The sequence below is a fragment of the Triplophysa dalaica genome, chromosome 2 (genome assembly GCF_015846415.1).
Source record: "Triplophysa dalaica isolate WHDGS20190420 chromosome 2, ASM1584641v1, whole genome shotgun sequence".
Taxonomy (NCBI): domain Eukaryota; kingdom Metazoa; phylum Chordata; class Actinopteri; order Cypriniformes; family Nemacheilidae; genus Triplophysa; species Triplophysa dalaica.
This window is the reverse complement of record NC_079543.1, coordinates 2,809,878-2,822,802: the sequence shown is the minus strand read 5'-3', so window position 1 is coordinate 2,822,802 and position 12,925 is coordinate 2,809,878. Positions and strand designations below refer to the sequence as shown.

General features: G+C 39.1%; 1 protein-coding gene across 2 annotated transcripts in view; it reads right to left on the bottom strand.

Moving 5' to 3' along the window:
• Positions 1-266: 266 nt before the first annotated feature.
• The window catches only part of LOC130435256 (complement C3-like), a 23,515-nt gene continuing 10,856 nt past the window's right edge, over positions 267-12,925 (bottom strand). For both annotated transcript variants that reach the window (XM_056765744.1, XM_056765736.1), the window contains exons 16-41: positions 12,681-12,752; positions 12,403-12,597; positions 12,169-12,283; positions 11,460-11,551; positions 11,235-11,374; positions 10,945-11,154; positions 9,339-9,402; positions 9,167-9,253; positions 8,874-9,077; positions 8,718-8,793; positions 8,476-8,632; positions 7,192-7,287; positions 6,470-6,626; positions 5,350-5,513; positions 3,196-3,351; positions 3,057-3,116; positions 2,884-2,974; positions 2,661-2,709; positions 2,406-2,496; positions 2,222-2,311; positions 1,990-2,095; positions 1,242-1,331; positions 1,068-1,148; positions 884-967; positions 635-770; positions 267-546 (exon numbers count right to left, since the gene is read on the bottom strand). In XM_056765744.1, the coding sequence (XP_056621722.1) occupies positions 405-546; positions 635-770; positions 884-967; positions 1,068-1,148; positions 1,242-1,331; positions 1,990-2,095; positions 2,222-2,311; positions 2,406-2,496; positions 2,661-2,709; positions 2,884-2,974; positions 3,057-3,116; positions 3,196-3,351; positions 5,350-5,513; positions 6,470-6,626; positions 7,192-7,287; positions 8,476-8,632; positions 8,718-8,793; positions 8,874-9,077; positions 9,167-9,253; positions 9,339-9,402; positions 10,945-11,154; positions 11,235-11,374; positions 11,460-11,551; positions 12,169-12,283; positions 12,403-12,597; positions 12,681-12,752 (3,005 nt within the window). In that variant the 3' untranslated portion in view covers positions 267-404. The remainder of the gene's footprint in view (positions 547-634; positions 771-883; positions 968-1,067; positions 1,149-1,241; positions 1,332-1,989; positions 2,096-2,221; positions 2,312-2,405; positions 2,497-2,660; positions 2,710-2,883; positions 2,975-3,056; positions 3,117-3,195; positions 3,352-5,349; positions 5,514-6,469; positions 6,627-7,191; positions 7,288-8,475; positions 8,633-8,717; positions 8,794-8,873; positions 9,078-9,166; positions 9,254-9,338; positions 9,403-10,944; positions 11,155-11,234; positions 11,375-11,459; positions 11,552-12,168; positions 12,284-12,402; positions 12,598-12,680; positions 12,753-12,925) is intronic.

The window sequence follows — 12,925 nt, the reverse complement described above, 5'->3', positions numbered from 1 at the left end:
CCAGTTCATGTCGTTTTTTAACTTTTCTTGTCTTCATCTACTTTTCTCTAAGATTATTTTACATTACTGTCATTTTTTTCCCCTAAAGCTCATTGTTGCATTTGGCTTCTTCTGCAGCACTCTTTTATGTTGTATATTGTGATAAACACTGAGCTGTCAAATAACTCTACAGTAAGAGTTTTTAGTGCAAAATGATTATGAATCTCTTTCCATTGTAGATTTCTTGGCTATTAATTTAGCGATGCGCAGAAAAGAAGAAGAACATAGGCTTTTTGTATGTGCTAATTTAATTTGACAAGTTGACTTGCATTAAGTTTACAAAAATGTTGTGAAAAGCTGACAGACATCAGAATTTAAAGCCCAGTTTGGTCCTCCGGGCATTCAAAGCCGTCAGAGCCTCATGTTTAGGTGGTACATCCGAAGCGAACAAGCTTGTAGGCGAGTGAGGATATGGCGATGTATTTGTGTCTGTATGATGCCATCTGCCCCTCCTCGACAGTTGGCCAGTATTCAATCCAGGTGTCCTCACCCACGTGGTACCTCAATCTGACGCATTCACACAGATGTTAACATCACTTCAAATATGGCTTCAATACAATCTAAATGAACCCGAGTATCTTTATGTAGACCTCACCTTCCACTGTTGCGGGGAAGAGCTTTGGTTTGGCCCATGATCAGGTATGTCTTGCCTTCTTCGAATTTCAGAAAGTCTCTACAGTGAGGATGAGCCAGAAAAGACCTCACGTTACCTTCTACAGCCCTATCAGTGCCTAAAGAAAACACAAACACAAATGATCTGTTATGATTTAATTTGGACGTAACGTGTAACATCTAACATGTTATCTTTACAATAAAATGCATATATAAAGATGACTAGTCATACCTTTCTTTAGCACTTTTTCAATGGTCATGTTATAGATGTCCGAATGCTGCGAGAAGTCCATGTTTTTTACTCTAGCTTTATAAACTACGAAACAAATATGTTTTGTCATCGTCATCCTCCTCATCATCATTTACAAAACCACTGAATGTTATAACACACATCACGCAGGGTTCTGGTTATTTACCGTACTCAATTTCAGGCACACATGCCTGTTCTTCACGCTTGTCCTCGTTGATATGTCCTTTCTTTTGCAGACTGCAGTTTTCTGTTAGAAGAAAGACTTGTGTCACACTTTCTCATGAATGACTATTTATTCGTGTTTTGAAAGCATGTGTGGGTAAACAGCAAGTATACGTGCCTTCTGCACACTGACACAGCGACTTGCTGCAGAGTTGATTCAGAGCACCGTCTTTCTTCTGAGGATGGTAGAACTTCACACAGCGTTTATCTGTGAAAACAGGCGAGGTATATAAAGCTCTAAAGTGTATAAAAAACATCCTACGCTATACCGTTCTATAAGGTTAGGCAGAGGATGCTGACTGATAACAAAGATGTTACATTTACCGACACTGGGTTTATGGACTTCAAATTTTACATTCAATTTCAAGGGACTTACAAATGAGGTAAACAATGGAAGCAGTTAGCACAACATAAGGACAACAAAAAGCATAAGCGCAGTATACAAAGCTAATATTTTTTAATGATTCTTTTCAGGATTTTCAGGTAAAACTGAACTTGTGCAGAATAATAAAAAAATGATCTGTTTATTTTCTAATACAATAGCGATTTGTGTAAGCAGCCGATTACGACCTGTAGTTACGTTTTAAAGCATCCTCTAGCTGGAAGAAAAATGTCATGAGAACAAGCAAACTGGTTCGTTTATAGGAACGTCTGAAATTTTTACACGGTCCCTAAACCATTTATTCAGTATCCGTTTGCAAAATTAGCTTTTATATTCATTCTACTGCCAGTTTAGTAAACACTGCTGAGTCACGTTTGAAAGAGTGAACCAGCGACACTATACTACGATGTTGACAACAGATATTGTTCGATTTAGTTTACGTTCATACATTCTTTAGTGTGTTGTTCATGTAACATCAGTGTACCTGGAGAGTTGTATTCATATAGAGTGACTCCGGCGGGCTGCAACATGCCAACTTCATTCATCTTATGAATTCGGAAAGCAATCCCTTCTCTCTCTTTGTGAGATATCTAATGAGTAATGTAACCAAAAAAATTGTAACATTTCAGTTTCAAATTGTATGCACTATAATCAAATGGCGGACAGCTGGGAGGTGTAAAAGTTTTCTAGGCACAGAAAGAGAACTAAAAGCGTACCGTGTCTACATATATGATCATGGATCCTCTCTCTGAAAGCTCTCGGTCCAGCTCAAAGCTCTGAATGTACTTATCTTTCCTACTGGATAACTGAAGATAAACAGCGTTACAGCAGGCCTATTAGCAAAGTATGCAAAGTGCCAATAATATCTGATTTAAAAGCATTAAAACAATGAATTTTTACTCTTTTTAGATCTCGCTCGTCCACTTTAAACCCAGTCAGCAGGCTGATGTCAAAAATACTCATGGTAGAATCTCTGTTATGGTCCTTATAACTGCAGATTCATATACAATATGATACATCATTGTAAATATATTTTAGATACAGTATATTTAACTAAATCAGACCTTTTATTTCGATTTTTTGGTGTACTGACAAAATACAGTATAAACAAAAAACAAACAGAAAACATGTACTGTGGGTAAGTTATGGACTCACATGTATTCAATGGAAAACCTGTAACTTTCAATGGCCCCTTGATATGACACTACACACAGACAGCAGCATTAGAATTATGTCATATTTGGTCATTTCATTCATTTGCTTAAAACAACATGAGGGTTAACAAATGATGACCGAATGTTTTTTGGGGGGGTGAACTGTCCTTTTAAGAGGTTTCCTCGTGATGGTGTAATGTGCTAAGCCTGATGCTGAATCATACCTAGCAGCTCTCTTTCCATCTGCACGCTGAGATCATACATTTCACAGTCGTTGGCTTTCTCCTCAGGCAGGGCGTAATACAGAGAGAACACCTGCGAGACGAGAGCGATACGTCAAAAAAGCAATACTGTTAAAAGCTGTTAAAAGCGTTAATTAAAGAGTGTGGATGCTCACAGAAAGAGTGGCCACACCCGTTCCTTGAGCCGTAATGTTGAAGCTCCTGCTGATATCAAACTGTTGACAAACAGAGAGAGGCAAAGAAAGGTAAACTACATTTTAGGCACGCTTTGTTTGCAGCAGAAGAACCACGCACCTTATCCGAGTGTGTAATGTGATTGTTGGAGTTTCTGAGGGTCCATCTGACTTGACTGCTCCTCTCCTGAACAGAAAGCGCCAGGTTCAAGTTAATGTCCTTCTTCTTCACCTGAGCACGGTACTCGGCCACAGCCTGGAACACCATGACCGTCGCCTAAAAAGTTCATGAGACGAGAAAAGAAAGATTTGTTTCTGTGATCATACATACAACAAAGACAATATATTGCATTTACTTTCAGGGATAGTTCAACTTCAAATGAAAATTCTGAGCTCATTGTCATTTCAAAAATGTACGACTTTCTTCGTTTAGAAAAATGCTGGTAACAGAAGACTGTTGGTCCCGATTGGCTTTGTGTTCATACAATAGAAGTCAATGGGGACCAATGGTAACCAACATGATCTTCTTTTGTGTTTTACAGAAGAAAGACAACCACACAGGTGAACTATCACTTTAAAGTCCCAGAGAAACTAAAAATTACAATTGAATTTATTTTCATGAAATTCTGCAGCGTAAATAGCTTATCAGTGTGGGTCACTTTCTTTTTAAATTTCATGCGTCCTCATAACCTTCAATACAAATCTGAAAAATGTACTTCAGCCCTCTCATGACCATCCGTCTAAAATGACGTATGTTAGATGACTTGGGCGGAGCGTCTGTTAACTCCTCCCCTTCAACTGTCAGTCTGCGGCCAGTTCCATTTCAAAATGCAACATCTGTTTTTATTAGTGGTGGGCATAGATTCATTTTTTTAATCTAGATTAATCTTGGAATTAATCTAGATTAAAATGGCTCATTTGAATTCTGCCGAAGGCATTCAGAATATAAGTCTTTGAGAACGGGTTTCTCAAGCCAGGTGGCGCATTAGACCAGGGGCTCATCTCCTGTTTCCAAAATGCGTCACAAACTGCTTGAGAAAGCTGTTCTACTATGATAATTGGTGATGAAAATAAGTTATGTTCAATAAGATGTACTTGTGTTTACTTCCGCATTAGCTAAGGGATGCTTTGCGTTTAGGTGGTACTTGAGACTGGAAGAGCTCCTACAGTACATTCACATTTACATTTAGTCATTTAGCGGACGCTTTTATCCAAAGCGACTTACAAAGAGTGAGGGAGCAACAAGCAATATTTCATACAGGAGCCATAATACATTAGATCTCAATACAAAGTTACTGGTTTCAACTAAAGCTAGACCACTACCTGTTGAGAGAAAGTGTTTTTTTTAAACCAATTCCGCATTGCACAAGGTGCAAACAACCTTAGTCTTGTCGATGTTTCCATTGGGAAGCTTCTTAAAAATTAATATTCCCTGAAGCAAACCCGGCGGCTTCATAGCTGCATCCATGTTAGCACGTCACGTTTGATGTGGTCATTTCACAGTAACGTTATGTTGTGTTCAGACCAAACGCGAATGGCGTGTCAAGCGCGAGTGATTTATATGTTAATCCAAAGAGCCAATAGACCTACTTGCTGCGCGAATCGCGCGAATGAAGCCCTGGTTATGAGATGATGAGGCGGCGAGAATGACGCGAATCACGCAAGTTAAAAAATCTCGTTCTCGCCCCGTACAGTGCAGCTAAGCTGGTATACATGCGCGCTAAAATATCAAGGTGAAAGTCATCATAGCTTGCGTAGTATAGACCCAGCTCCCAACCCAACTTTGAGAATAGATTAACGGCGACGTTTTTTTTATCGCGCGATAAGAGTCTCACTGCGTAACGGCCCACCACTAGTTTTTATACATCCAATGCAATTGCAATTAAAAAAAAAGAAACGGCCACTATTTTTCTCATTCTAAATTCCGTTTCACACGGAAATGCATCATGAATATGGAATAAAAAATGATCACAACTTTCGTTTCACGTGGACTATAAGCATGATGTGTGCTCGCAGAAAACAAAAGTGCATTTTTACAGTACTATAAGAACTAAAGAAGCTCACTTAAAGTTAAAATTATCTTGGTTAACAAGATTTTAGTGTCGAAAATTCTTTGAATTTACAACATTTGTGTCTAACGTCCGGACAGAATGAGCTCAGCTTGCATGTTTCGATACCAGACGTCTGAAAAACTTTGGACAGAAATGAAATGCACTATAGACATGTTTTATGTCTTACTTTCTCATCACTCTGTTTTATCATGTGAAAATCAAACCTGTGTAGTGCCGTAACCTCCGTAGTGAGTTTGCTGTTTGCCCAACCAGCGCACGGCCTGTCCGGCACTCTCGAAATCCTTCACCTTCACCAGGGCGAGCACAGCATAACCTGTGGCTTCCAGAGAGTGATAGTGCTTCCCAGGAACCTCCCAAAACCTTCCAACTAAAATTGTACGATACAAAAGTTATTTTTTTGTCTAAACCAGTGGTTCCCAATCTCTACAGTCTGCGGCCCCCAAAATAATGATTCTGCCGCATCATGTCATTATTCTCTTGACATAGTGCCGGGATCATGACAAAACCCCATGTTTTATGTGGAGAGAGAGTATTTCGGCATTTATGGCCTGTCATACTCTCTCTCCGGTCTCGTCATTGTTCCTGCCCTTTTGTTTCTTTGTTAGTGCTCATTATGATTTCATGCCACACTGCTGTCCCCTCCTCGCCCATTACTAAATGCCCCTGTGTTTTCTGTCCTGTGCTGGTTAATTGTCAATTGATTCATGTGGGTGAGTTCTTGTCTTAGTGTAGTACAGTTTAGTGTTGTTTAGGTAGTCTTTTGTAAAATATGTTAAAGTATATTTTCTGTCTTGTAAGTTGTAGTTAGTACTTGTTCCTGTTCTCATGTCCTGTTATACCCTTGTTCTTGTTTTACTCCCTCGTGGGTTTTTGTTTTGTCTTTTTATTATTGTCTATTAAAGCCTTGTGTTAACCCCATACCCGCTGTCTGAGTTTTTGTCCTCTGTCCGTACAGCTCATCAATTCATGACACTCGAGACCCCCACAGTATCCTCGTAGGTGGGTAAAGTATACAAACATTGCGCCCAACTGCACACATGCACTTAATATTCGTTTATATTTTGTCACACTTATTTTACGCTATTCTTAATCATTTCTCGAACCCGCCCTCGCAGCCTTGTGACCCGACCCCTACTTTGGGAAAACCTGATTTAAACAGTGACACAAAATATTAGTAAACAATAAAAAGTTTCTCTATTTAGCTGCAAAATGTAGGCCTTTACTTTTAAGGTTGATGAAATTTGCTTTTGAATTAGTAAAACGGACACAAATGCTAAACACTGTATGTACAGGATCTGTTGTGTTAAGTGTAAAGTTTCTGACCTTTGCTTTGTCTGGAGTGCCGCATCAAGATGTTTTTGTTGAGTTTGTCAGTGTGAGCCAAAGCGTAAAAGGTCACGGCAACAGCGTAAGGATTGGTCAGATTGTGAACTCTGAGCATCAGGTACTGAATGGCTCGGTTAATACTGTCCTTCAGATTCTGTTTTTGAAACACAAACACAGATTAACACAGTGTCTGCACCGGACGCTGCACGGCGCGATGCAACAATAAAACACATAAGTGCTCATTATAATTTAAGAAAATTGAACTCTGAGTGCCCCCCTTGTCGGCGAGGGGGCACCGGGCCCAATATGTGCCCTGATTCGGGTCCTTCCCCCTGTTATGCTGCGGTAAAAACGGGCTGATGGTGAAGAGTTGGGGAGGAGCAGAGATGTTGGGAAAATGTGGAGAGAATGATTGTAAGGCGTCTTGTCTATTTGCTTAAAGGATGATTGGTGATATTGGTAATCAGCCGGGATAGTTTTCTGAAATTGTGACATTAGTCATTGAAATCCAGCCTGGTTAATAATTTGATTGGTGAAATTGATCATAGCAAGACAGCCGGGATAGTTATCTGCACATGCTCCTCCCGAACTTTGTTAATAAAACATCATAACCAGCTGTGTGTATGTCGCATCACGCCTGTCTTGTCCGATGTAGACATGGTGTAAGAGACGCTGAGGTGTTAAACCTGTGACATCACAGGGCTGTGTGCAGGACTCACAGGAAGAGATCGAGCACAAATCTTATTGCCTTCCTGCATGGCGATCAGGATGAACGCAGTCAGAGAGGCGTCAGCGTCTTTACCCTGTACACCACCCTGAATCAAAACAAAGAAATACGTGAAACCCTGTCAAATTATATTTATATAAATTAAATAAACAAGATTTCTTAAGAAACTGGCTCGTTACTTCAAGTATGTATTATTTTAAACAAAGCTATCACAGGCAGTTTCTGCCAATCTCATATTAATCGTCGAAGAGTATTCAGTTTGATCAAATTTTTAAAAGAGAGATACAGCTTTACGATTATTTTTGGAAAAACACAAGCTGCTAGAGTTGGACTAGTGGGTAGAGTCGGCAGGAACTAAAGCACGAGCAAGCAACACATCACATGTATCTCTTTGTGTTTGTACATTATGCATGTACACGACGATTGCCAACAAAACACAGACGTATGACTAAGTTCGACTTCGTCCGGCATCTTTTAGCATTGGGACCGCTGCATCTATCAGTTTCAAACGATCTCCGAATCCAGCTTTATATCCACCGTTCATATAACATTCATCACTGAAATGCTGTGTACAAACAGACACACCTCAACTTCACTATCGCAAAAGTAACGGTAATCTTAACGGTAAGAGGGTCTTGCTCGTCGGTTGGTTCGTGGGCGGGCTCTTTCTTTCGTTTTGCTGTGCTTTTCCGGGAAAGAGGCCAATAAAAGGAATAGGATCACATTGATGACACAGGGATAAACTTTCTGAAACAAGTTTGAGTGCTGGGGGAGTGTATCAAGCACAGAAATACTACGTCGTACGTCCAACTCGTTTTTTAACAAATTTTTAGCAAATATTTCAGTTCGCTCTTGGCGTAACTGTCTCCTCCCTTTATTAAAAATCTAATTAATAAATACTTTTGTAGATTAAAATGAATTAACACATATATTATTTGAAAAAAGGTAAACTAAGAAAAAATTTGAAATGTTGCCTTAGCAATAAACTTAGTTAAGTTATGGTGAAGGCACTAAATTTCTTCACTGGATATAAATAAAAACTAAAATTTAAGTAAATCGAAATACACAACAAATTGTATCTTGACAGCAATATTACCAATAATAAAATCACATAAGCACATTAAAACATAGACAAAAAATAATTGTATGTAAAATATGTTGTATTTGTAAACATATATGAAAGATATTATAATAAAAATACATAAAAATGTAAAAGCTTAAATAACTAGTATATTTTCAAAAACATCCAAGACAACACAATATAAACCTAACTTACAACCATCTCGCTGTGGTACACTGGGGCGGTCTCTGTAAATGTGCCGTTATCCTCTTGTTTAGTAACTAACCAGCTGAGGGCTTTGCAGAGCACATTCTCCTCTATGACGATCAAATCATTGGCCATGGCGAAGATTTTAGCCACGTATGCTGTGAGCCTGTCAAAGATGAAAGACAGGAATCAGGCACAAGTGTAATAGAAATCAAACAGGGAAAATATATTTGTCAATATTTTGCTTGTACCATGTGCTGCTGGGTCTGTTTATCCAGGCAGCGTATGACCCATCAGGTTTCCGGAAGGTCAATTCCCTCTGATAACCTTCACAAGCAATTACAATTATAAAATCCTAGCGTTACAGCAAATGTGATTTTTTTATATTAGCGTGAGGATCTGCTGACCTGTGTTGATGTGGTTGATGGCTTCATTGCGACGGTCCATGCCGACAGCCTCCCACTGATTGGTGCTGTCCAGATAATGAGTGGCAATAAGAGGTAGAGTCATGTAGATCATAGTTTGCTCTCCACAGCCGTGGGGCTGGGCAATAAGTCGACCCATGAAATCTCCATTGATGGCCTGCTCGACTGTTTGAGTGATGTCATCACCTGGAAGCAAAGAATGAGGAAGAGACGGCCAGTGATTCACCCGGTTAATTTAGTCATGTACGATTTGATACAGAGAATCGGACATTCACCTCTTACAGTGATGAACGTGGTCGCAGGTGTGTTGGGGATCTTTCGCATTGGAATGTCACTCCTCATGGAAACCGTCTGCAGGCCGTCTGTTCAATTGAAAAGAAATCCGGTAATGCTTGTAAAATGTTTTGATCTGTCTGAGTTTAGCGCACTTTTTTGATGATCACAAACCTGGATATTTGGACGGGTTCAGCTCCACAACTCTCTCCTCAACTTCAGTCAGCACTCCTTCAGGCTGAGAGAGAAAAATTTACTTCAGTACTTTTATGCTGTTACTTTATACTGTTTTTAGTGCAAATCTTGCAATAACTTATTTTTATATTTTACTTTTTATAAATTTTGCACTAAAAGTGCGTTCACGGCATGTCAACATTCCTGTAATTCAACGTGTAAAGCGCATTCGCATCCTCGTAAATCTTGCAATAACAACTTGCAGGCTGGAAACTGTCTAAGAATTATGATTAAGTTGCACCTGATCACTTCAACCAGGTGCGGAACCACATAGGAACGGCAGTTGTTACAATAGAAACTCATAATCCCCAGTCCAGGGCCGTGAGCAGTTACTAGTAGTGCGTCACCTGATGTCACCTTGAAATAACGCTAATTTCGAAGACAAATGTGAGCAAAGCAAAGCTATAGACTGTTTCAACGCAACAACATACACAGAAGTTACTGTGTCCCAGTACAAAGAATAGAGTCCCTGTAGATTTTTTTTTTAAACAAGCAAGGAATAACAAATAAATAACATTAGCTAGCAAGTTCAAAGTTTGTCTATTCAGTATTATTTGGGGTTACCAGTAGAAAAAACGTTACTTGGCTAAACCTAAATGCGACAGAGGTACACGACCCGTTCAACAAATAGTTTATTCAATACAATAAATCTAAAACAAATAATTTACATGCAGTAAAATATAAATGTATATTGATATTAAGAAATGTAATATCAATGTTGTTTTACTAGCGACTAGCCAGACAGATAAACAAACATAGACCGGAAGTCAACTTGGGGCCAGGCGTGTGTGTCTGATGAAACTGTCACAAATCATAATTTGTGTTTCAAGAGTACATAAATGAATATGAAAGAGAGAGATTAAGGCCTAGAGTGGCAATGGGAAGGGCTAAAAACATTCCCCTAAGAAATGGGACACTACTACTACACTGTCATACCTCATTCCAATACGTCACTGATCCTACGGAGATGCGGCAGTGTTCATAACAAACCTCAAAGATGCTGTCGTCAGCTGTAGTCATATCAGTTTCGTGGACAGCCTAAAAAGTGACCTGAACTTTTTCGTCATAAGCAGCTCACCACACATCCCTCCGTTTGCCGTCTCCGGAGTGCGGTTTCAAGAGGTTACAATTACTTTTTCACAGATGTATATGTTGCGGTTCTATCGTGCAATCAGTAATATGTTACGTTAGCAAATTCTAGCGACTTCAAGACAAGACAAGAAACTGAACACAACATTTTGATTTAACATAAACGAGATGATTATTTGTTGTTTCAACCCTTATTTAAGACAAAAATTAAGGCTTGTATTATATTCACATGACCATCCATGTTGGAAAATGTCACACCGCTTCGTTTGAAGTAAGGTCCCAAAAAATCTTTGTTTGAAGGGCTATATGGCTCCAACCCCTTCACGCGAATGCGCTAAAAGTGTAGGGGTAAGGGGTAGAAATGGGATTGGGCCTAAGTGACTTGTAGAATAGAAGAGAATAAGAGAGAAAGAAAGATAGAACTCGATCAAATCTAATTGAAATGTCGCGGACTCACAACCACCCTCAGGTTCTTCTTGACCCTATCATTGCGATTGGAGCTGTAAGCTTCCACTTGAATCCACTGATCATCTCTCTCCATGGGAATGATGATGAAAGGGACGGCTTTTGAAGACATGGAGTCCAAGGCAACCTTTACCCGGTGTTTGCGTTTTCTATTGGCACTGCTGCAAACACCGTCTGACGTTTGAAAGCTTACATACACCTGCTGTAAGAAGAGAATTTTGAGGTCAGACCGATCGTGTGCACCACATCAACTGAACGACAGAGCACAATGCTGGTCGTTACCTTCAGCTTTTGGTTACTATAGTTGTGCAAAATAGCCTTTATTTCCAGCTGCTCATTCTGCACAGATGAATACGGCATTCTCAGATCAATAAAGAAGTCTTTCTTAACGATAATCTCGTAGGGATTTGTCACGCATATTCCTGCAAAGGAAAAAAACAATGCTAAGAAACAGAATGAAAAGGAGCAAGAATATAACACGAATAGACCACAGAGAGAATATCCTACCATTGGTGCTAGACAGACTGATGGCTGTGATTTCCCAGGTGGTGATTGAGTCTTTCAGGTTGAGCCTGTTTCTCAAGACAGATGTTTCATCGCTAGGCATAAACGGAAAAATAAGTTTTTGTGTTTGACCATTAACTCCATGTAGCTGCCAAGTGAATGTCGTCAAATTGGGGAGAGCAAGCTCAACTGATTTCAATGGTTTACACGTGGATTACATAAATTATTTTCTCCATTAATATGTTTTATTACAAGTGACATTGGTTGAGAAAATGCTTCCCATACACATGTATGGGTTTTAAAAAAAAAAATTTGTAAAAAAAGGAATAATTGTTTATAGCCCATTCCCATTTGGTGGTGGCATTGGCACATCGCAGCAACAGGCCAAAACACTCAATGCAGTGCAAAATCAAAAATCTCATGTAAAAATCTCATGTGGCGTCAATGTATTTCTTTGTCTCAATTAAAATGATTAAAACTGAAATCAAATAAAACATTACCTAAATATTATTTGATCAAAATCAATATTTCATTAAAAAGCAAAAAATGAAGCGATAAAAATATTAGCTTAGACATTTTTTAACTAAAACAAACAAAATAAATGTCAAAAAATAATAAATGAAAATAAACAAAATTATAATAATAAACAATAGAAGATTTAAACACATTGAATGTGATTACTGCATATGTATAAACCTCATCCTTCACTCACCACATCCGGTTTGCAGGACAGGCCGGTAGTTTGATCTCATCCCAAAGCCAGCTTTCGGGAAACCATTTACGTACCAAAATGTCCTCTTTGTCTTCCTCAAACTCGTCTTCCTCACCTGCACAAAATTAAAAACGTCTTTTACCAAAACTGCTGGTGAGCTTGAAAGCATTTACTTAACTTTTTACTGCTATTTCTGCGAATTAAAGATAAATTTGGCCGAGGGAAAGTTCTCACTGCGCGACAGGAAGAGATCGAGTGGGTCCACTTTCTGCTCTCTGTATGCCTTGCAACAGTGCAGGAAGGCCTTGACGCATTCTTCTCCGTCTATTATGAATCTGGCTCGCGTCCCACAGGAGTTAAGTTGCAATTGATCCAAGTACATTCCGTCTATACAGCACATCCTTAAATTGTGTGTCGAGTATTTATCCACTAAACACAATAAGAGAAATGATGAAACCGAATCAAAAAGATGTCTTTTTTCTGCATTGGGTTTATTATTCTCAGCTTCTTACTCAGTGTATTGTAGAGCTGGTGACGACTCAAGCCTCTCCTTCTTCTCTCAGATGGGCCAGCGCACTCATTTGCTGCAAGATGGCGGCAAATCAGAATAAATGTAAACAAATGTAAAGCATAATGAGATTTATGTACAGTACACTAGTACAGGCAAACAGATTTTTACTATACTGTCATATAGAGACCAAAGAAGTTCATGACACCACTATTATCGTGATAACTAAAAACTTATTTTAAATAAATA